This window comes from Neovison vison, chromosome 9, assembly GCF_020171115.1.
Source record: "Neovison vison isolate M4711 chromosome 9, ASM_NN_V1, whole genome shotgun sequence".
Lineage (NCBI taxonomy): Eukaryota > Metazoa > Chordata > Mammalia > Carnivora > Mustelidae > Neogale > Neogale vison.
In genome coordinates this window covers 47849391-47873386 of record NC_058099.1, presented here as the reverse complement: position 1 = coordinate 47873386, position 23996 = coordinate 47849391, and the positions used below count along the sequence as shown (strand labels likewise).

General features: G+C 40.8%; 1 protein-coding gene across 1 annotated transcript; it reads right to left on the bottom strand.

The window, feature by feature from the left end:
• Positions 1 to 22243: 22243 nt before the first annotated feature.
• On the bottom strand, positions 22244 to 22801 carry LOC122916937 (interferon alpha-2-like). Its single transcript, XM_044264324.1, has one exon. It carries the CDS (start codon positions 22799 to 22801, stop codon positions 22244 to 22246), a length of 558 nt encoding a protein of 185 aa, XP_044120259.1.
• Between the last annotated feature and the right edge of the window lie 1195 nt (positions 22802 to 23996).

The window sequence follows — 23996 nt, the reverse complement described above, 5'->3', positions numbered from 1 at the left end:
TATCCTGCTTATATAGACAGAAACACACGGTTCTTTCTCAATATTTCTAAGGCTGTTTTTTGGGTTTTTTTTTTTTTTTGCTGGAGTATAAAACTGATTTTAAAAGAAGAATCAGTAAAAATCAAACTATGATTTTTACATCCTGCTTATGTAAACAGAAAGGTATAGATATATTTCTAAAGGTTTTAATACAAAATAAATTTATAATAATTATGATATTTAAAGTTGTAACTTTTTTTTTTAAAGATTTTATTTATTTAAAGATCACAAGTAGGCAGAGAGGCAGTCAGAGAGAGAGGAGGAAGCAGGCTCCCTGCTGAGCAGAGAGCCCAATGCGGGACTCGATCCCAGGACCCTGAGATCATGACCTGAGCCAAAGGCAGTGGCTTAACCCACTGAGCCACCCAGGCGCCCTAAAGTTGTAACTTTTAAGTTTTTAGAAAACCTTGCATTATCTTTCAACCTGAATTTACCAAAACCCCACCGAGTGCAAAGAATTCAGCTGAGCTGCTACAGATTATAATCCTCACTCTCATGGATTGTATAATGAATTAGGAGAGTTACACAGAAAATTACACAGAAGTAAAATGCAAGGGTGACAATGTTACAGAGGAGAGGTTCATAGTACCATGACTTCCTATGCTATATGGGGATATATGTAGTAGGAGAGGTCAGAGAAGATTGCCCTGAGGTAGTGACAGTGGAGCTGAAATCAAAAGGAAGATCAGTTGGAACTGTATATGCAAAGGCCCTGTGGTGCTAAGATATATGGTAAGGGCAAAGATCTTGACCAAAAGCCAATGTGACCTTCCAATCAGAGACTGGTCAGGCAATGGTCTGAGATGAGGCCAGAGGGCTCGTGTGAGCCAGATAGCACAGGGTTTAGCCAAGAAGTTTTGTGGATTATTGTTGTTGTTGTTTTTAATCCTAAGAGCAACAGAAGCCATGGAAAGGTTTTAGGCAATGTGGAATAAGTTGATTAGATTCTGGGGGAAAAAATACTCCTTATACAGTTAAGTCAGTAAGTAATGGAAGGAGTACATTATGGATGGAGACAGAACAGATAGGGGATTTATGAAAGTTTTAGACTAGGGAACTAGTGGTGGAGAATGAATTCATTTGTGTGAAATAACTCATTTACTGACAGCAGTGGATTCAAATGCCTAAGAAATTCTCCATCATTTTACAGAAAGCTCCATCAGTTCTGTGGGTTATGGTGATTTCTATATGTGCTTAATGTACAGGGACATTACATCTATTGTAACAAACTGAAGTAGAGGCCAGAAGTATCTGGGTACATGTGTATTTATAAACTAGGAGCAACTGGGCGCCTGGGTAGCTCAGTGGGTTGAAGCCTCTGCCTTCAGCTCAGGGTCCTGGGATCTAGCCCCACATCTGGCTCTCTGCTTGGCAGGGAGGCTGCTTACCCCCACTCTCTGCCTGCCTCTCTGCCTACTTGTGATCTCTGTCTGTCAAATAAATAAATAAAATCTTAAAAGAAAAAAAAAAACTAGAAGCAACTGTGAGCTCCAGGTTTCCCCTCACCAATAAGTTTCTTGTCTCCTGATCTTTGCAGTATGCTCAATGTAGCTCCCAAATATTCCTCCATTCCTATTCTTTATTCTTTGTTGGCTGTATATATACAGCTCTCCCCAGGAGAGAGTATCTATTGGTCATGTCTGAGGTGTTCCTAAACAAAACTACCTGTGCTTGAACTGTGCTGATGCAATGTCTTCCAAATGGAGTGGAAAGGAAGCAGTTTATCTTTCCTCCTAAACTGGGGGAGTGGGAAAGATACCAGTGGTGTTCATTCAAACGAATTAAGAGGATGGAGGGTTGAAAAGAAGTAGCAAACAATCCAAAATTAGGCAGACGGGATTCCAGAAAGATGGCAGAGTTGGTAGTATAATTTGAATATCCCTTAGTTCCCATGCAAAAACATACCTTGCTACCAGTAGAAACCAAAACCCCATTTGACATAAGACTGGTTGACATGAACCTCAGAATGCAAGCAGATGAGGACAAACTACAAAATGTCACAGGACCTGTCTGGTAGCCCCGTCTATGTGGGAGAAAGCAGGGGAAAACAATCGAGAGCCCTAATATAACAAGACGTATTGACTGGAAAGCAACCTGGGGCTGATTTGAGAACAAGAGTTGAAACTGGAAGGGATTTTGCTCAAATCAACAGCTGGTGAGTATGAGGGGGGCAGTCCTCAGTAGATTCTGAAAGGCACTGGAATAGTCTAAGATACAAATAATTTTCAAACCAACTGGGTACAGCTTCCCTTTGGGAAAGGGCCTTCCACTGAGGAGAAACTGCTAGAAGTGGAATCAAATTTGAACACGATGTGGGGTGGGGGTGGAGATTTGAGCAGGAAAGAAACAACAGAGGCAAGGAAAGAGAAAGATCCGACCAGTCTGGGAATGGGTCACTCAGAAAGCAAGCTGTCATGTTTTTGAGCACTTTGACAAAAGCAACAGAAGAGGGAGCTCTGTGAAGTTAGAAAAACTACCAAACCACATCTAAGAGTTTAGGAAAAATAATTGCCTATAAAATCCAGCAACAGAACAGCATTATGATTGAGGTCAGACAAAGTTATTATTAGAAAGAAGTGAATGAGGAGTAAATCATATCTGTATAGATAATGAAAATATACCAGGAATGCATGCACACAAAACAGATCAAAGTTTTAACATTGTTACCAAAGGAGTTTAAAATATTAAGAAATGATACAAAACACTATAAATCAGAATTAGACAAACCAAGAAATAAATTAATATATGTAGGGAATAATTAGAATTAAGAAAAAAAACTCTAAATTTTACAGAAAAAAACAGAGTCTCAGGAAATGAGAAGTTTGGGGGAAATCTGGCACTGGTGAAAAACTTTAATCTGGGGAAAAATATTAGCAACTAGAGTCCAACAGTACATAAAAAAATAGTGTCTATCAGCCAAAGGGAGTTATTTTCAGGAAACCAAGGATGATACAATTTATATAGTCCATATAACATTATATGGAACAGATTAGAAGCTAGAATGACCAAAATCTAGAAGAAAACTTAGTCTTTTTTTTTTTTTTTTAAAACATTGGAGTAAGGAACACTTTTCTCAGGAAGATATAAAACCCAGGAACTCTAATGGAAAATATTGATAAATATGACCAGAAAGAAGTTATAAATTTGAATGGCAAAAAAAAAAAAAAAAAGTCAAAGAGGAAGAGCATAAAAAAAGAAAAAAAAAAAAGGAAGAGCAGTATCAAAAACATTGTTACGATGTACAGTGAGAAAGGGATCATTTTTTTCACAGGCAAGCAGCCCTTGAATAGAAAGCTGTCATACAGAAGTTCATATATAAGAGAAGAAATATAAATGGCCAATAAAAGACATGAAAATCTGTTCAAATGTTCACATTTCTTAGTAAAAATGTAAAGAGGCAAACTAGTAAAGAGGCAATCATTTTTCACCAATAAGATTTGCAAAGAGCATGGGGAAATAGGTATTCTAATATATAGTCAATAGAAGTATAAATTTATGCAATGGGGAAGGTTGTTTTTTCAAAAGTTGCTAGAGCATTATCTTCCAACCCATGTGAAAATCTACAGTGTGACTTTGACTCTACCTGTCAAGAGGTAGGGTCTGTGTGCCTCCTCTGGAATCTGGGGAGAATTCTGGGGTAGAAACGATGTTGTATAATTTTTGAAGCTGAGTCAGGAAAGACAATACAATGCCTACCTTGTCCTTGCCACTATATAAGTGATCCTACCGCCCTGAGTCTGCCATGCTGTGAGGAAGCCCAAGCTAGCTCATAAGGACATACCACATGGCAACTGGCAATATATTTCAAAATGTAAAATTTCAAGCTATGGAATTGTCCCTTTAACTTGCAATGCCACTGCTAGGAATTTACCTATGGATATTCCTGCAGAAGTATATGTGTATATACATATATGTTTGCATATGTGTGTAAATATAATATATATTATATATGAACATTTATGAATGTTCATTGCAGTACTGCCATATATGAAAGACAAATTAAATATCCATCACTGGGGAATTAAGTAATCCATGGTAGACACAAATGGAATACCACAGAGCCATTAAAAAGGAAGACCTGCTGGTATGGACCTATATTCCAGATATATTTAATGAAAGGGTATTATCATTTGTTTTATAAATTAATAGATAGATACAAAAAGTATGTTGATACACACATACAATTTTTTTTGGTGGGCACATTTACTCATCTTTTAGTAGTGGTTACCACAAGGGAGAATGCTAACATGAGGATTAGAAAGAAGAAAAATTCTGGGGCACCTGGGTACCTCAGTTTGTTAAGCCTCTACCTTCAGCTCGGGTCATGGTCTTGGAGCCCTGGGATCAAGCCCCCATCGGGCTCTCTGCTCAATGGGGAGCCTGCTTCCCCCTCTCTCTCTGCCTGCCTCTCTGCCTACTTGTGATCTCTCTGTCAAATAAATAAACAGAAGAAGAAGAAAAATTCTTCCCCTTTTCTCTTTTTACTTTGGAACCATTTGTATGTATGTTTTTTCCCTTGATCAGAAGATATCTGGGGAATAGAATTGTTAGACATTCTCATACTTTGGTGCATTTTATTTGTTTAAAGGAATTTAATAAAAATGTTACTAAATTTTTAACTTTAATTTTATTCACATTAAAACATTAAAAAAATTTTTTTAAAAGATTTTATTTATTTATTTGACAGAGATCACAAGCAGGCAGAGAGACAGGCAGAGAGAAAGGTGGGGAAGCAGGCTCCCCGCTGAGCAGAGAGACCGATTTAGGGCTCGATCCCAGGACCCTGAGATCATGACTTGAGCCAAAGGCAGAGGCTTTAACCCACTGAGACAGCCAGGCGTCCCTTCACATTAAAATTTTTCTATAATGAACATACATTACTGTGTCATTAGAAAATAAAAAGCAATCATTATGTTAAAAGGGGAATATAAAAGTGTACATACAGCACAGCTATGTAAAAGTATGTAGAGGAAAAAAGTAATAACAGAAATAGACTCACATTTGGATAATGGTTATGTTTGACTTGTATAACAAAAGGGTGGTAGCTTTTCTTTTTTATTTTGTGTGGCTTTCTAGTTTTTCACTAGTGAGTGTGTTCTTTCATTCGAGAATAATCTACACTAAGGAAGAGTCAGTAAGCCCCAGCTTTTCTGGTTGTTCTGCCCCAATGTCACTCACCCCAGCCTCTTGACTTTCACATGCCAGGTCTGAACAGAACCTCTGCCATCTCCTACATTCTTTGCAATGAGTTTTGGTAAACGCAAAATAATCCCACAGGTGTTCCACTTTCAAATGCCCAGTAATGTCTGTTATTAAGTCATTCTTCAGGGTTTCTGCTTTTTGAAAACTGTCTCTGAATTAGACGGGAATCATCATGGCTCACACCACAAAGGCCAATGCAAGGAGTCACAGGGATCAGTCAACCTAGAGATGGTCCACTGCACTCAGGGGATGAAAGTCATCCAAAGTGTCTGTTCACTTGGGTCTGCTCTTCCAGGATGACTTGCACTCTTAGGTAAAGCTGAACTCCTCAGGTGTGGCAGAGGGCCTTCTCATCCTGCCCATATCCAAGAGCCTCTGATCCTCTGTGATCAGAGAGAGCATAATCTAGAATAATAGTGGTGGCGGTAAGTGGCAGTAGTATTAGTTACCACAAATTGAGCAGTTCCTCTGTGTCATTCTCTGTGCAATCCTCACAGTAAACATTGGAGATGGGTTACCATTACTCGCATTTTACAGAGGAGAAGACTGAGGCGCAAAGAGGGCTAAACAGTGTGAGATACACACAGTTAATCAAATGAGTGGACTGCATTCAAACCTGTGCTCTTTCCATATAGACAGTTAAAATACAGTGGAGAAGGCAACAGCTAGCGCCTTCAGACAGATACAGGGTGCCAACCATGGTGGCGGTGGTGGCACTCAAAGGACAAAGGAATTACAGCTGATGGGGAGGATAATGAGGCAAGCATGAGCCTGAAGAAGTGATGATCATGGGGAAGGTGATAGGGTAGAGGGCATTCTACATCAATGCTATCCAACAGAAGTATAATGCGAGCCACATCTGCAAATTGAAATTTCCTAGGGCGCCTGGGTGGCTCAGTCCATTAAATGCCTGCTTTCCACTCAGGTCCTGATCTCAGGGTTCTGGGATGGAGACCCACATGGGGCTCCCTGCTCAGTGGGGAGCCTGCTTCTCCCTCTCCCTCCCTCTTTCTCTGTCTCTCATGAATAAAAGAATAAAATCTTCAAAAAAATAAAATAAAATACATTCTGCATAGAATCCTGACAAAGGTAATTTGCGAAATAAAAATCTTTGACAGTTAAAAAATAAAAAATTTTTCTAGTAGCCACCTTAAAAGAGTAAAAAGAAACATTTAGAAAAGGTGAAGTTAATTTTAATAGTATATTTATTTAACATAATATAGGCAAATAGTAGCATTTTAATGCGGAATCTATATAAAATTGTAATGAGGTAGTTACATTCTTCGTTAAATACTGCCCTCAAAATCTGAAGCTCAGGGGCGCCTGGGTGGCTCAGTGGGTTAAGCCGCTGCCTTCGGCTCAGGTCATGATCTCAGGGTCCTGTGATCGAGTCCCGCATCGGGCTCTCTGCTCAGCAGGGAGCCTGCTTCCTCCTCTCTCTCTCTGCCTGCCTCTCTGCCTACTTGTAATCTTTCTCTGTCAAATAAATAAATAAAATCTTTAAAAAAAAAAAAATCTGAAGCTCATTTTTACATTCATAGTACAGCTCAGTCTGGTCTCGTGGGGTTCCTAGTAGGCTCGCCGTGGTCAGTGCCTACCACGGTGACCAGTGTCACTCTCGATGGAGGGGCCAAGCGAGCAGGGCCGGGAGCCCCTACAAGTGTGGAAGGAACTGGAGATGGAGCTCCAAGTTCTGGACAAGGCTATGTGTTAGGTATCAGGGGAACTAAGGTGGAAAATGAGGTCAGGATGTATTGTGGAGGCTCCTGAATGCAGGAGTGGCGCATGCATACTTAAGAGATCTGTGGGCAGGGATGAGACCGGAGTTTTGTCCTGGGCAGAATGGGCAGCAATACTGGAGGTGGCCCTGGGTGGGAGAGGCAGGAAGAGGCCGTGCCCGGAGGCTCTCATGGCTGTGGAGGTGGGAAATGAAGGCATATGAGGAACTGAAGAAAAGGGATGGATGCCGAATCATAAAAAGGGATTTTTTTTTCTTCCTTTTGTCCTCTTCCCAGTTCTTGCTGTTGTGTTCAGGTGCTTCTGGTCTAGCCCTGTCTTCCCATCGCCTTCATGAAGCTTCTCTCAAGCCCTGCTCCGTGGTGGCAGGCGGATACCCATGAATGGGTAAAGTCTCTTCCTTTGTAAGACACAGTCTTTTGTTTTTGTCTCATTTCCGCTAATATATATAGCTTTATCACAAGAACCAGATACCCTTGTCTCACTGAGGGATATCTACATCTTAGAGTGGCCTAACGCATACCTCCGTTGCAAGGATTAATGTGCAGCCTTTTCCAACAGCTTTTCCTCTCTGATCTGAAGCCATTTTTCATGTCAGCCCTGTGTGGAGGTCGGTTTTTTGTTTGTTTTCTGCACACATTTTCTCCCACCGGCTTTCTGTGGTGCAGACAACCTCTTCCTGTCCCTGTACCGGTTTCTTCTGGTTAGTGAAGTTTTCTAGAGAGGCAGGCTGACATTCAGAAAGCAAAACTTACATGCAGGTCTATACCATTTGAAATCATCATTTAAATTTGGAGCGGCTTTTCTTTTTTTTTTTTCTTTCTTTTTTTTTTTTTTTTTAAGATTTATCTATTTATTTGAGAGAGAAAGAGTGGGCACATGTGCAGGGAGAGAGGCAAGGGGGGAGGGTGAAGCGCACTCCCCATGAACAGGGAGCCTGTCCCACGCAGGGCTGGATCTCACAACCCTGAGATCATGACCTCAGCGGAAATCAGGAGCTGCACCCAAATGAGCCACCCAGCTGCCCCTAGAGCTTTTCTATAAACCTCACAAACAGGAAGAAGTCCTTCCTCTTTTTGATTCAATAAATTACCTATGCAGAACAAATACGTATCTAGAAATCAAAATTACAGCTGTCTTATCATCTCTTCAACTCTTTTTTCAAGGAAAAGGGCCATATAAAAAAATGATAACTTAGATAGGATGGAAAGTTAACAGTAAGTGCCTGAACAGTGGCAAAACAGAAATTAAGCACCCCAAAACACTTTCAGTGATAACCTGGAAAGGGCAGTAAAGTTGACAGTAAGAGAGTATTTTGATGGATAAAAGGGAAAATTCCCCATTCCTCTTTCTGAAAAAAAAATTATATAATATACATAGAAAATCATGCACAAATCTTAAGTATACAGCTCAACAAATTAATATAAAATAAAATCTGCACGCCTTTGTAACCCCAAACTAAGTGAAGGCGGAAGCAGGACAAACCCCCTGCTTGTCCCCTTGCAATCATTATTCTACTCTCCCCCAACAGAGTCCCTACTGCATTTGAGCTCCCTTATCGTTTTGGGTTTTCAACTTTCTATAAATGGCTGCTTTCAGTCAACAGGATGTCAGTGAGATTCATCGATGTTTCTGTGTGCAGTTAGAGTTCATTAATTCACACGAATATGTCATATCTACTCAGAAATGCCAAGTGTTTTATTCTTTCCACTACTGATGAATGTTTTGGTATTTTTCTTCCTGAGTTTTTTGTCATTATAATTAACTCAGCTATGAAAACCATTGTATGCCTCTTTCGAAGCTCACTGGTATGAACTTCTTTGGATATATGAACAGGATGAAGTAACCAGGTCATAGAATATGCATATGTTCAGATTTAACATAATATCAAATATATTTCCCAAATATTTGCACCCACTTACATTCTCCCTGTATATGGAAAGTACATTTGGATCACACTCTTGCCAACACCCAATGTTGGCAGTCTTCTTAATTTTAGCCGTGCTAGTGGTGTCTAGTGATATCTCATTATGTTTTTAATTTGTATTCCCTGTTTATTAATAAGGTTCAGCACATTTTCATGTTTATTGGCCACTTGAATATTTTCTTTGTGAAGAGCCTGTTCAAATCTCTTGCTGTTTCAAATATTTTACTTCATTATCTATAACAAAATACAAAAGAATCTACAGATAAACAATGATAATTAAAAAACAAAATTAGTAAGATCACTGAGCACAAGCTCAGTATGACAAAGCAATCACCTCCTTTTATACTAGCAACAACAACAAAAAAAAAGGGAAATGAAACTTAAAAAATAATACCACTGACAATATCATATAAAGTCTACTACTGAGAAATTGTCATTGCCAGCTAGGAGGAACCCAAGATAACATGATGATTAAATGTAGTGGCATTCTGAATGAGATCCCAGAACAAAAAAAGGACATTAGGTAAAAAATAAGGAAATCTGAATAAAGTTTGAACTTCAATTAAAAAATAAAACAGCATTGACAGGGAAAGTTACCTTTATCTTTTTCTTGGCTTCTAAATATGAGCCTACAATTACATTTTTTTTAAAAGATTTTATTTGGCAGAGAGAGAGAGCACAAGTAGGCAGTAGGCAGAGAGGCAGGCAGAGAGAGAGAGAGGAGGAAACAGGCTTCCCACTGAGCAGAGAGCCCGATGCGGGGCTCGATCCCAGGGCCCTGGGATCATGACCTGAGCTGAAGGCAGAGGCTTAACCCACTGAGCCACCCAGGTGCCCCTAAAGTACATTTTTGATTCAAGTAAGATGGCCAGCAACCAATGAAAAACACTACATAGTCTTTTCTCTCTCTCTCTTTTAAAGATTTTATTTATTTATTTGACAGATAGAAATCACAAGTAGGCAGAGAGGCAGGCAGAGAGAGAGAGGGAAGCAGGCTCCCTGCTGAGCAGAGAGCCCAATGGGGGGCTTGATTCCACGACCCTCAGATCATGACCTGAGCCAAAGGCAGAGGCTTTAACCCACTGAGCCACCCAGGCACCCCCATAGTCTTTTCTCTTAGATTGAGACTGATTTTTTTCACCTTGACCAGCAATGAGGATTAAGCAACTTCTCTTACTTGATCTTTTCATAGGTGAGCAAAGAACACTTAAGCATGTGGTAGGGTGAGCATTAAGCTCACTAAGTATCATTAAGAAGGGAAATCAGACTCTGCAAGGCCACCAATGCTAGCCTCCTTTTGAGAAACACACATTCATTTATTGAATAAATTTTGAGTAAATAAATATTGAGTAAATATTTATTAATCAGTTCATAAAGAAGACCAGTCTATCTTGGCATTTTATTGGGCTATTTTCAAAATGTCTTTCAATAAGGTTTTTCCTGTTGGCTTGATTCTATGTCTTACACATTCTTTCTTACTCCAACATATTTAATCTTTATTTCTTATGAACAAAATTTTTTTCACTATACTTTCTAATTTTGAATGGGACTAACTCATTACTTTTTCATATATATACATATATATGTGCACCCACATATATATGTGAAAGTTATTAATTTTGATTTTGTATCTGGACAATTTTGTAAATACTATGCCCAAAAGTTTTTTTTATTGATTTTTCGATAAAAGAATACATTGGATGCATGTAAAAAAAGTTAAAGGACTGGAAATACCAAGTATGATAATGATATAAACCAACAAAGAAACAAAGACTCTTATCTGCTGCTGCTGAGTGTGTAAATTTGTCCAACTACTTTGGAAAACATTATGACATTATCTGGCAAAGCTGAAAATATGCATGGCCTATGACCCAGTAAGTCTACTTTCAGGAATTACCCTGGGGAACAAATCCTACAGATATGCATCAGAATATATGCACAAGAATGTTCATTACAGCACTATACATAATAGTCCCAAACTAGAAACATCTGAAATATCCCTTAAAAGTCGTATGGATAAATATATTATAGTCTATGCATATGACAGGATCATAAATAACAAAAATGAAGAGCCACAATTATATGTTAAAAACAAGGCTAAATCTCACAAACATAATGGTGAATGAAAAAATTAAACTCGGAAGAATATATACTCACTTTATGTAAGTTCAAGAATAAGCAAGGGGCTCCTGGGTGGCTCAGTCGGTTAAGCTTAAGACTCTAGGTTTCAGCTCCGGTCATGATCTCATGGGTTCTGAGATAGAGCCCCAAGCTCTGTGCTCAGTGGGAGTCTGCTTGAGATTCTCTCTCTCCCTCTGCCCCCCACTACCCCACCCCTGACTCTCTCCTCAAATAAATATATAAGATTTTTTTTTCAAAGATTTTATTTATGTCATTGACAGAGAGAGACAGTAAGAGAGGTAACACAAGCAGGGAGAGTGGGAGAGGGAGAAGCAGGCTCCCTGCTGAGCAGGGAGCCCAATAAGGAGCTCAATCCCAGGACCCCAGGATCATGACCTGAGCTGAAGGCAGATGCTTAATGACTGAGCCTCCCAGGCACCCCATAAATAAATCTTTTTTTAAAAAACGGGCAAAACTAGACTGGATGATTCAAGGTAGAATTATAAAGAAAAGTAAGCCTGTGATCACCATAAAATTCAGGATAGCCGTTGCCTTTAGTGCAGAGAGATGGAGTTATATCCAAGAGGGGCAAACTGGCTGGGAATGGTGGTGAGGCTTCTAGAATGTAGTGAAATTTGATTATTTTTATTGGCTGGTGGTTACGTGAATATTTGCTTTAATTATTAACATATTTACTCTTCTGTGAGTTTTCGTGAACGACTGCTAACATTTCACAATGAAAGAAGGTTAGTAAACAAGAATCAAAGCTGTAAATGAACACTTACTCTTACCTAAAACTTTTAGCTGAGAATCCTGAACAATATCAACCACAAGAGTACAGTGTTTTCCCAAACTGCTCGATTTTCTGGACTATAATGAGAATAAGCTGAATTGGAAAACAGGCAGAAAAGAATAGTAATTCAAACTCACTGTGGTCAGTAAGTATCCATTCAACCTTGTGTGATGATAATGTGTGTAAGTGGCTCTCAGCGAGTGGTCTGAGCACCTCTGGGGTTCCCAGACAGTTTTTTAGCAGTCTTTAAGTTTCCTCATTTTCTGTTCTGGATTTCCATTCAAAGATTTGAAACAGACAACATATCACACCAGGCTGAATTCAGAGCAGATATGAGAACCCAGTTGTCTCCTATTAAGCCAGACATTAAAGAGATATGCAAAACTTCAAAATATTTTCCTTTTTTTTTTTTTGCTTTGGAAAATGTAATTATTTTTCATAAAAATATAGATTTTATGTTAAGATGTAATCGGCTTATTTTCGCTGCTTAAACAGAATGAGTATTTAGAACTCTTCCAGTTTTAATTTTTAACATGGTAAATATCAATAAATGTAACCCACATAAGTACAATCTCTCTAGGGAGTCTCAATAATTATTTTTAAGAATGTCAGTGGGTCTTGAGGCCAAAACATTTAAAAACAGCTGATGTTGGTAATATTTACAAGGACCCATTGGGTGCCTAACTGAATAAGTATTATGGGTTTATAAAAATATGAGTCCAGAGGCAGGCAGAGAGAGAAGAGGAAGCAGGCTCCCTGCTGAGCAGAGAGCGCCCCATTTGGGGCTCGATCCCAGAACTCTGGGATCATGACCCAAGCTGCAGGCAGAGGCTTTAACCCACTGAGCCACCCAGGTGCCCACTTGTGCTTTTTGAATCACAGGAAAACAAATGTGATTTTTTTTTCCTGGACTTGGGTAGGAACTGTGGTGTGAGGTTCTACTTGGAGTGAAGTCCATTGAAAAAGGAGGTAATGAGGACACAGAAAATGAGGAAGAACTTGGTTCAAAAAGAATATTCTCTGTGACAATAAAAATACATGGTCATTTCATCAAAAGTTTTCATTTCACTGAAGACATTTTACTCGGGAACTGGTAGAATTCCTATTTTACCTTTAGAACAACAAAAGCCTGCTTTTGGGGTGAGGGGAAAATCTGTCACTTGCTTCCTTCTTCTTGCCCACACTCGGTGCCCCAGGCTGGAGTTGGGGTTTCCCTGTGACCACAAGCCAGCAGCTGCTGAGGGGCCAACTACCTTCAGGCCACCGAACTGGTGTGAGCAGGCAGAACATGCCGCCGAGATCTAAGTGCCCCTTTTCAGATTCCTCTCTCTTCCTTTCCCTTTCCCACATCCTGAATGTCTTGTCACAGGCCTTTGACTAGACTCATTCCTCAGTTTCCTTCCTGGTCACCTGGGATCCCTCAGGGACAAGGCCACGTTGCTAGGTCCTCCCTAGCTCTTGCTAACTGCATCCCTGCTCCAATATGCACGCACAACCAGAGGGTCCCACACTGTGTGCCCCCCTGCCACACTCGGGATGGTCCCATCAAGATGCTGGTGGCCCAGGGACACATGGGGGCTGCCCACCCAGTGTCTCCCCTGTTTGCAGTGACTCCCACTGCTTCTGATTGACTGCCAGTCTACCTTAAGCCTGGATTTACATTTCACTTTAGATACCCTGCAATGCTCTGAGCCTGAATTCTTTAACTTTCATGACCACTCAGGGGTGGATGATGCCAGACCTTCTTGGTGTTGAGAAGAGAACTAAATGGGCAGCACATTTACAATAACAGCTGAGTAAGCTCCCGTCCCTCCCTCCGCTAACACCTGGGAGTGTCTTACGGTCTGGACTCCATCTGAGTTTCCTGTCTCTCAAGTTCCTGGGTCTTTTTTAAAGTGAAACAGCCCAAAGCAAAATCCTCTACGTAATTAAAACCTACAGCTAAATTTAGTTTTATTTCATCATCTGCCATTGCATAACGAGCAGGGAATGCAAAAATAATGAGTCTGCTGCAACAAGTGAAAAGGAAACTAAAATGCAACTTGCCAAATTGAATTTGAAAAAGAAGGCTAGATTTCCCTCTGGCCCTGGGGGCTTGGCTGAGTCCCGTGCATGGAATCTTAGCAGAGGATTCTTCTGGTGGAAACTTCTAGATCCTGAATACAAGGCAGAACCACAGTGAGGAAAGCAGTGGAGGAAAGTCATGTGCTAGTAGACAGCCGGTGTGTGTGTGAGTAGGAACGGGTCCTGAGATACACTTGGCACAGTCATCCCCGAGAATGGCTATTCCCCCCCGCCTCCTTGTGCAGTGGTTGAGCTGGCCCTACAAATACTCCTGGGCAGCTCTCTTGGAACTGCCTCTTCTTCCTGCCCAACCTGGAACATCAGGGAATAATCATACTAAGTGCCAGGTATCATTCTGAACACATTATCTAAATGAAAGCAACCAATCCTCACCCCAGTTATAAGAGTGGTACTTTTATTACCTTCATTTTACAGATAAGAAAACTGGGCACAGAGAGGTCTCTTTTCCTGGCCTGTGTTAAGGGATTTAACAACATTCCTGGTCTCTGAGTTGTAGCCGGGACATTCAAGGTCTAGTGTAACTTTCCCATCTCTCATTTCTAGACCTCTTGTAAACAGGGAAACTTGACTTTGTTCCTAGTTTTTACTTATTTTCATAAAATGTCCAATTTTGACAACTCTTTGCTAGCTCTTGCTTCCAAATCCCTGCATGTCTCTGGCCCTTAACCCATTGTCCAATTCTTTCAATGTCTTTCCATATCCATCGATCGTCTTATCTCTCTCCGTTTCACAACCCACCCCCCATGCCTATGGCTCTGTGCAAATACAGCATTTCCGTTAGAACGCTTATCATTGTTCTCTAACTGATGGTTTATTTTTTTCTGTCTCTTCGAGAAGATTAGACTTTTTGAGTCTGAGCTTTGTAACCTCAGTCATTAGCACGGTTTCTAGCCCACGGTAGGAATTTAAGTATTGTTCATTGAATAAGTACTGTGCTAGAAATATGAGCTTTGACGAGCTTCCTCTCGTCTTCCAGCTGTCAAGCTGCAAGAGGTTCTCCCAGTGCTATTTGCTGTGTTCACGGAATAAGCTTTCTAGACAAGAATTCAAGCCCCTGTCATATCCATGAGCCCACTGCTCGGCAAGGTGAACAAAGGAAGAAAAATAACATTCAAAATAAAATTCATTTTGATAAAACTAAAATACTGCTTTAGACAAGTTCAGCCCCACTGCATGAGGGTCTTCTTGTTATCTCTTAGACTCTTTTCAGCAGGGTACTGCATCCAAAAGAAATAACAATCCATAATCAAAAGTCTTTAAAAAGCAATACGGGTCTTCAGTCAAGTGGCCTGAAGAAATAGCAAAGCTGGGGTGCCTGGGTTGCTCCGTGGGTTAAGCCTTTGCCTTCGGCTCAGGTCGTGATCCCAGGATCCTGGGATCAAGCCCCGCATCGGGCTCTTTGCTCGGCAGGGAGACTGCTTCCCTTCCTCTCTCTCTGCCTGCCTCTCTGCTTACTTGTGATCCCTGTCTGTCAAATATATAAATAAAACCTTAAAAAAAGCAAAGAAAGAAATAGCAAAGCAGGAAACCATATCATGAAACTATTCCGTAAATCATGTTCCTGTTGTAAGAGGGCATAGAAAAAGACAGAAAGCTCATCAAGTCGTTTTATAAGGCTGTTAAAACCCAGATATCAAAATCAGAAGAGAAAATCACAGGACATTCTTTCTCATAAACATGAGGATAAAAATACCATGTTAAATATGGGTAAATCAGACCAGAGGTGTATTATAAACAACAGCAGTTCATCCAGCACGTTAATGAAAGTTCAAAATAAGAAAACCTGTTTATGTAATTCACAACATCAGTACACAACAAGGAGAAAAACCAAACACTAATCTTAATAGGTGCCCCAGAACCCCTGCATCGATTAACAAGTTATTCCTTAGCCTACCAGGGCTTGAAGAAAGAGCTGAAATCTGATCAATATTATTGTATCGATTAGGAATGCTTTTTGCTGTGAGTTAACAGATAACCAGTTATCGGAGGTTAAAATAGTGAAGGTGGGGGGTGTGGATCTCAATTTAAAGTCTGCAGGGTGATGGCTGATGGGTTAGAGCAGCAGCTCAAAGCCGTGAGTTTGCTAAATGACGTGTCTGTGACTTTCTTGGTCTCTTGCTCACAGTCGAAGGACGGGTATGACAGCTCCAGGTATCAAACCCTTGCAAGAGCATCCGTAGCAGAAAGAGAGGAATAAAAGCTGAAATTCTCTCTAGAATTGCCCAGCAGGCTTCTCCCAAATCTTCTATTGTTTAGTGTTGTGTCACATGACTATATCTAGCTTGTATGTGACTCTCCCTCCCCACCTTATTTCATACTTAGGCCGAAAGCAGCAAGGAGAACCTGGAAGAATGTGACAGAGGGATAACGCTATTTTTCAAATGACTTAGCTAATTGCCCCTGACACCCACTTTTCCCACTTGTTTCAAATGCCACTTTTATTATATGCGAAGATCCACTAAATTCAATTGCCTTTTCTTTTTTTAAAGATTTTATTTATTTATTCGACATAGAGAGAGACAGCGAGAGAGGAAACACAAGCAGGGGGAGTGAGAGAGGGAGAAGCAGGCTTCCCACCGAGCAGGGAGCAGTGATGTGGGGCTGGATCCCAGGACGCTGGTATCATGCCCTGAGCCCAAGGCAGGCCCTTAAGGATGGAGCCACCCAGGCGCCCCTAAATTCAATTGTCTTATCCTCAACTTCTAATCTGTTTTCTTGATCAAATTTGTCTTTTCTTACAATAACACCACCTGGTTTCACTTTCTTTTTTTTTCTAGATTTTATTTATTTATTTGACAGAGAGAGATCACAAGTAGGTAGAGGCAGGCAAAAAGAGTGGAGGGGAAGCAGGCTCCCTGCTGAACAGAAAGCCCGAAGCGGGGCTCCATCCCAAGACTCTGGGATCATGACCCCAGCTAAAGGCAGAGGCTAAACCCACTGAGCAACCCAGGCGCCCCCTGGTTTCACTTTCTATAGCCTTAGAGGACCATCTCATTTTGGATAAGTGAAGCTCATCTGTGTGTTTCGCTCTTTCTCAGATTTTCTTGTAAATGATTTCTTCTTGATATATTTTACAGTCAACTTGTAAGGCTCCATCTAAAAATCTTGTTGAAGGGGCTCCTGGGCGGCTCAGTGGGTTAACATCTGCCCTCGGCTCAGGTCATGAACCTAGAGTCCCAGGATCATGGAGCCCTGCATCCGGCTTCCTGCTCAGCGGGGGTCTGCTCCTCCCTCTCGCTCTGCCTCTCCCCCCACTAGTGCGTGTGCTCTCTCTCTCTCTCTCTAACAAATAAACAGAATATTCATTTTAAAAAATCTTACTGAGGGGCGCCGGGGTTGCTCAGTAGGTTAAAGCCTCTGCCTTCCGCTCAGGTCATGATCCCAGGGTCTTGGGATCGAGCCCCACATCTGGCTCTCTGCTCTGCGGGGAGCTTGCTTCCCCCTCTCTGCCTGCCTCTGCCTACTTGTGATCTCTCTCTCTGTCAAATAAATAAATAAAATCTTTAAAAAAATTAAAATTAAAAAAAATCTTGCTGAAATATGGGTTAGGAATGAACTGAATTTGGTGGAGGGGGCTAAGTAGGTGGCGGAGTAGGAGGACCCTAGGCTGGTCGTGTCCCAAACACAACGCGAGAATTAATTAAATCCTCCTCAATACCCCAGAAATCGGCTTGAAGATTGACTGAACAAACTCCAAAACGAAAGGGGGAGAAAAGAAGCCTCACCCAAGAGACTGGGAAGGGCGGAGACATAATTTGGGGCAGAAAGCCACCAGGACCGCTGTGGAGGAGAGGGAGCCGGGGCTGCGGCAGCGAGACAGAAACAGACTGGAGCACCCAAGGGAACCCACAGGAGAGCACATCCCAAGGCCATTTACTGGGGGGAAATAGAGGGGCTGAGTTCTGTGAGTTCTGGCAGCCAGAGGGGCTTCAAGCCTGGAGTTTGAAAGGTCGGTGGGCTTGGCCGGCGCAGAGCCCCGAGGACACTGCCCTGCTCCGGGAGAGAAAGCAGGCAAACACCCCGCGGGGCAGACAGCTTGGGAACAGCCATCTGAACAGTACCTGTGGCACGCGGCGAGGAGACGGCTTGCCCTTCTTGGAGGAGTCGCAGTAAGGTAGTATCCCTGGAGGGGCCTTGCTGGGCATAGGAGACCGCTGGCGCCATTTCTCTCCCGATCCCTCCGCAGGTGCACAGGGGCACCGGCAGGCGGCAGCACTGGGCCTGCGCAGATGCTTCCCCCGCGGGAGCCCCTCCCCCAAGAAGACCAGCGCAGGTCCCTGCCCCCATCGCGTCCCTAGAGCCCCGAGTTTGGAAATTCAGCAAGTCTGGCTGGGATAGGAGCCCCAGGGGACCTTGAGATGCTCTGTTCTTCTCAGAGCGCTCTCTTGAGAGGCAGCGAGGTATAATTATTCCCGTTTTATAGAGAAGAAAACTGAGGCTGCCCAAAAGGGTTCAGCGTATTTCCCAAGGGCATACAGTTCCGCAGTGGGAACTCAGAATTTAAACATTGGTTCAAACTGGAATAAATCCCATGCCTTTACCCACACTGATACTATGTTTGTGTGTCGATGCGAGGCTTAAGGTTTTTGTTTTTGTTTAATTTAATGGTGGTAAAATGCAAAGGGATAAAATTTATCATTTTAGCCATTTTGAAGCGCATAGTTCAATAGCGCTAATTATATTCACATGGTTGTACAACCAATCTCCATAACTCCTTTCGTTTTGCCAAACTGAAACTGTATACTAATTAAAAACAACTTCCCCGTTCTCCCCTCCCTTAAGCCCATGGCAACCTCTGTTCCACTTCTGTACCTGTGAATGTGACGGCTGTAGGTACTATATATAAATTGAAATTATACAGTATTTGTCTTTCCGTGACTGGCTTCTTTAATATAGTATAACGTCCTCCAGGTTCATCCGTCTTGCAGCCTGTGTCAGATTTCTTTCCTTTTTAAAGCCAAATAATATTCCATCGTACAGATAGACTGCATTTTATTTATTTACCTGTCAGTAAACACTTCGGTTGTTTCTACCTTTTAGCTGCTGTGAATGTGAGTGTACAAGTATCTTTAAGAACCTGATTTCACTTCTTCTGAGGCTATACCCAGAAGTAAAATTGCTGGATTTGCTGAGTCATCTGGTAATTCTATTTTTAATTTTTTAAGCAACCACCATACTTTTTCCCATAGCAACCGAGTAAGAGTTCCAGTTTCTCTAGATCCTGATCAACACTTTTTTTTTTTTTTTTTTGGTAATAACTTCTAATAAGTGTGTGGTAGCATCTCACTGTGGTTTTGATTTTCATTTCCCTAATGATTAGTGATGTTGAGCATTTGTACATCTTCTTTGGAGAAATGTCTGTTCAGGTCATTTGCCTATTTTTTAATTAGGTTTGGATTTTATGGCTGCAAGTCTTGGACAAGTTGCCTATCTATGCAAGACTTTTAACACCCTTTAATCCCCCAAAGTTTTTGTTCTTTGGTTTTTGAGGTAAGTTGCCTGCCAGCTTCTCTGCGTGTTCACCAGTTCTTTCTTCCCAGCTCCTGAAATGTAGAGACATTAACCAAAGGTCAAGAGGCACCCAAATTTCTTTAAATAATTACCATAAGAAACTCGGAAGTGAATAATTACTTACTGAGTAACTACTATATGCACAGTTAATAAAAATGAAAGTAACAAATATCTCACTTCTGAGTGATTCCTTTGTGCTAGAAATTTTGTGCCCATTACTCATTTAATCTCGTAAATCTCTGTAGTAGGCATTATTATGAACCCCATAAAACAACTGTGAAAATTAGGCCACAGAAGGGTTAGGCAACTTGCCCAAGACTTGCAGTAAACCATGGGAGTTGCTAAGAAGAGTCCCTCTGCAAGATTACCATGTCCGAAGGAGAAGATAAGACTAGCACACTAGAGAAAATTTGGAATAATGCAGCATTTGTAAAAACTCTGATTACTATGTCAACACAACTCCTATATATATGGATTTAATTTTTTTACTTTTATTAACTGTCTTTAGGCCCTCCCTACACTGCCCTGCAAACAGGAGAAGACACTATGAAAGGGGAAGGCGGGATCACTACTCTAAAGGACCAGTTTCTCAGCAGTCATATAAATATGCCTCTGTTCAAAGTTCTGGACTAGCTGAGTTCAGTTAAAGGATCCAGTATTTCCTCGTCTTTAAGGAACTTGCAGTCTTCCGGGAAGACGAACATGGGAAATGATCAGAGGAAAAACGGTTATCTATATCAGCTAACCATTTTAAAGTGTACAATTCAGTAGTATTTAGTACATTCATCATATTGTGCAACCGTCACCATAATCTAGTTCCAGAACTTTTTTTTTTGAGGGGGAGGGGGTGGGGAGGAGCAGAAGGAAGGGGAGAGAGAAAATCTTAAGCAGATACCGAAGCCCCGTTTGGGGCTCCATCTCACAATCCTGAGATCATGACCCGAGCCCAAATCAAGAGTTGGATGTTTAACTGACCGAGCCACCTAGAACTTTTTCATCACCCCAAATAGAAATGGTGCCTGGCGACCAAGATCTGCTTTCTGTCTCTCTGATTTTATTTATTCTAGATATTTCATATAAATGGAATCATACAATTAGCGATTTTTTGTGTCTGGCTTCTATCTCTCTGCATAATGTTTCCAAGGTTCATTCCTATTGCAGCGTGTATCAATACTTTGTTCCTTTTTATGGCCGAACAGTATTCCATGGCATGAATACACAACAGTTCATCCATTCATCCATCCATGGGTTGATTCCACTTTTTGCTATCATGAATAGTGCTGTTGAGAACATATGTGAACAAGTATTTGTTTGAATATCCAGTTTCAATTCTTTTGTGGTATATATCTAGAAGTGAAATTACTGGACCATATGGTAATTTTATGTTTAACTTTTTGAAGAACCCCCAAACTGTTTGCCACAGAATTTGAAACATTTTGCATTCCCACCAACAATGTGTAGGGATTCCAATGTCTCCACATTCACCAACACTATTTTCCATTACTGGGTTATACCTATCTTAGTGAGTACGAAGTGTTATGTCATTGTGGTTTTGGTTTGCATTTCCCTAATGACTAATGATAATGAACATTGTTTTATGTTAATGTCACTTTGTGTAATCTTCCTTACAAAAAATTTCTATTCAATCCTTTGCCCCTCTTTATTTAGGTTTTTTTTTTTGCCTTTTTATTATTGAGTTATAAGAGTTCTTTATATATTCTGCATACTAAACCCTTATTAGATATATGATTTGCAAATATTTTCTTCTATTCTGTGATTGCTTTTCACTTTCTGGATGGTGTCCTTTAGTGCACAAAAGTTTTAGTTTTGATGAAGTTCAGTTTATCTTTTTTTTTCTTCTGTTACTTATGCTTTTAGTGTTTTACCCAAGGAATCATTGGCAAACCTAATGTCATTCAAGATTTATTTTTCTCTAAGAGTTTTTCTCTAAGAGTTTTCTAGATTTAGCTCTTATATTTGGACCTTCGATCCATTTTGGATTTTTTTCTATATGATGTGAGGTTGAGATCCAAATTCTTTCTTTTGCTGTGTGAATATCCCATTTTCCCAGCATCATTTTGTTGAAGATGCTGTTCTTTCCTCATTAAATGGTCTTAATACTCCTGTCAAAAATCAAGTGTCTATAGATATATAGGCTTATTTCTGGGTTCTCAATTCTATTCCATTGGTCTATAAGTCTACCTTTATGCCAGTACCCCACAGTTTTGGTAAGTGTAGTTTGTAGTATGTTTTGAAATCAGGAATGGGAACCTTCCAGCTTTGCTCTTATTTTTCAAGGTTCTTTTGGCAATTTGAAGTCACTTGCAATTCCATATGAATGTTAGCATTGGCTTTTCCACTAGCCAAGTTGGGCTATCCTTGTCCTGTTTCATTCAGGAATCTTCTGTTGGTTTATTTTCTGAGATCAGGCTTAGGGTTAAATTTTCACTCAAAAAGTGTGTGCAAGCAAAATTGATTTTTAAGAGTTGCTTTTATTTCCCATAACTTAAAAATGAACTGTAGTCTTATACAAAACATAATACCAAACAAGTAGTTTGTGAACAATAAATATTTAAATAGTATAAACAGCAAAAATATTTCAAATAATTTAAATAAATAGAAAGTACAAAAGATCTTAAGCTATTGCAGATGAATTGTGCATATCTTTGCTCTAAACAACTTGCAACATTTAACATAACTTTGTAATAACCCCATACCTTTGTTACTATTTATTTTTCTTCTGGCATAAAGATAGAGATGAAAATGACACCTTGAGTCCTAGAAAATGGGCATTTAGTTGACCAGATGAGTTTTCAGACTCGACATCTTTATTTCCTGAGTTTCCTTGTGAGCTCACTGACGAAGAACAAGCACCTTCTGATTTCCACCCGGACAACCTCCCAAGCACAGCGGCTGTATTCTTTCTTTTCAAGATAGAGACTCATTCCATGGAAGTATCTCTTCATAGCCAGTCTGGAGTTCTCACTTCCCTGGGGTAACTGTTCCATGTTCTTTTCTTCCTCCAAACATGTCTCCAGGTCATCCAGCTGCTGATGAAGTCCAGCGAGGAATTTGTCCAGTAGGGTCTCATCCCAAGCCACCAGGGAGCCCCTTTGGCTGAAAAGGCTGAAGATCTGCTGGAGCATCTCATGCACGACAGCTGTGGCTTCTGTCTTCTCAAACTTGTTCCCATCCACAAGCATCTGAGGAAAGCTGAAGTCAGTCCTATCCTTCAGACAGGACAGAATGGAGATTCTCTCCATCTGGCTCAACAGCATGAAGGTTTCCAGATTGCCATGGCTTGGATGCAGGGCACAGTCCAGAGAGTGGGCTGGGCTGGAGCCCAGCATCACCAGGGCCAGCAGCACAGAGATTGAGAGGGCCATTAGGCAGCTGGGGGGTGATTCTGCTGGACTGCCTGAAGAGGAAGTCTCAGTAGGCTCTGAGAACTTTGGTTGATGAGTGCCGTTTAAATAGCGAATATAGAAACTTCCATTTTCTGGGTTTTTCCATTGTCGTGTTTTTCTTTCCCTTTCTACTTTTCTTTCTTTCTTTCTTTTTTTTAACGAAGTCAATTAAAAATGTACATTTATTAACATGAGCACCTAGATGGGAGACTCCAACCATGTGTGCCCATGCAGTACGTACACAGCATTGGAACATATTTTTTCATATTTTTCACGTGCCAGGTTGTTCTTAGGAAGAAAAGCATGGGCAAAGTCAGAAAAGGGAGAATTATGTAGGCAAGAAATGATTGTCTTTCCAGGTCAGCAGGAAATATAAAAAAGCTTATAAAACAGGAGATTTCAATTTTTCTTATTTTTTTCCTTATTTATACTTTCCTCCTTTAAAAAGTTTTAGTTGTATATGTGCCTCGAAGGTATCGCTTGAGTTGATTAGTGAAGATATTGTTAGGGAATCAATTTTGCAGATATCATTTGTCAAAAATAAATTATGGTCTGCCAAGCCCTTTGCTAGGTGCGGGTTTCCCTAAAAGATTCAGGTGCATGTGTGCCATGTGTACAAAGCGCAAAGTGCATGTGTGTGATTCTTCTGGCTCTCTACCAAGTATAACCCTTCACAGTAAAAACTTTGCCTTAGTCATTGTATGGTAATCCAGATGATCTCTTATCCTTAGGTATTCCACTGACAAATGATATCCCACCACACACTCTGGGCTAATGGGGCTGCAATTATATTCCAGGCTTACCATGATATGTCTTCATTGAATCTTTAACATACAGATATTTTAATAATATTAATGGCAGCAATCTTCAATTAGAGGTAGGCTCTTAGCAAAGTGTTTTACAAACAGAATTTCATTTAAACTTCACAACTTCCCTATGAGGTAATTACTGTAATTACATTTTGCAGATAAGGAAACCAAAAACTCAGAGAGGCTGCTTAACTTCCTAAAAAACACAATTTAGGGGCACCTGGGTGGCTCCATGGGTTAAGCCTCTGCCTTTGGCTCAGGTCATGATCTCAGAGTCCTGGGATGGAACCCTGAATTGGGCTCTCTGCTCAGCGGGGAGCCTGCTTCGCCCCTCTTCTCTTTGCCTGCCTCTCTGCCTACTTGTG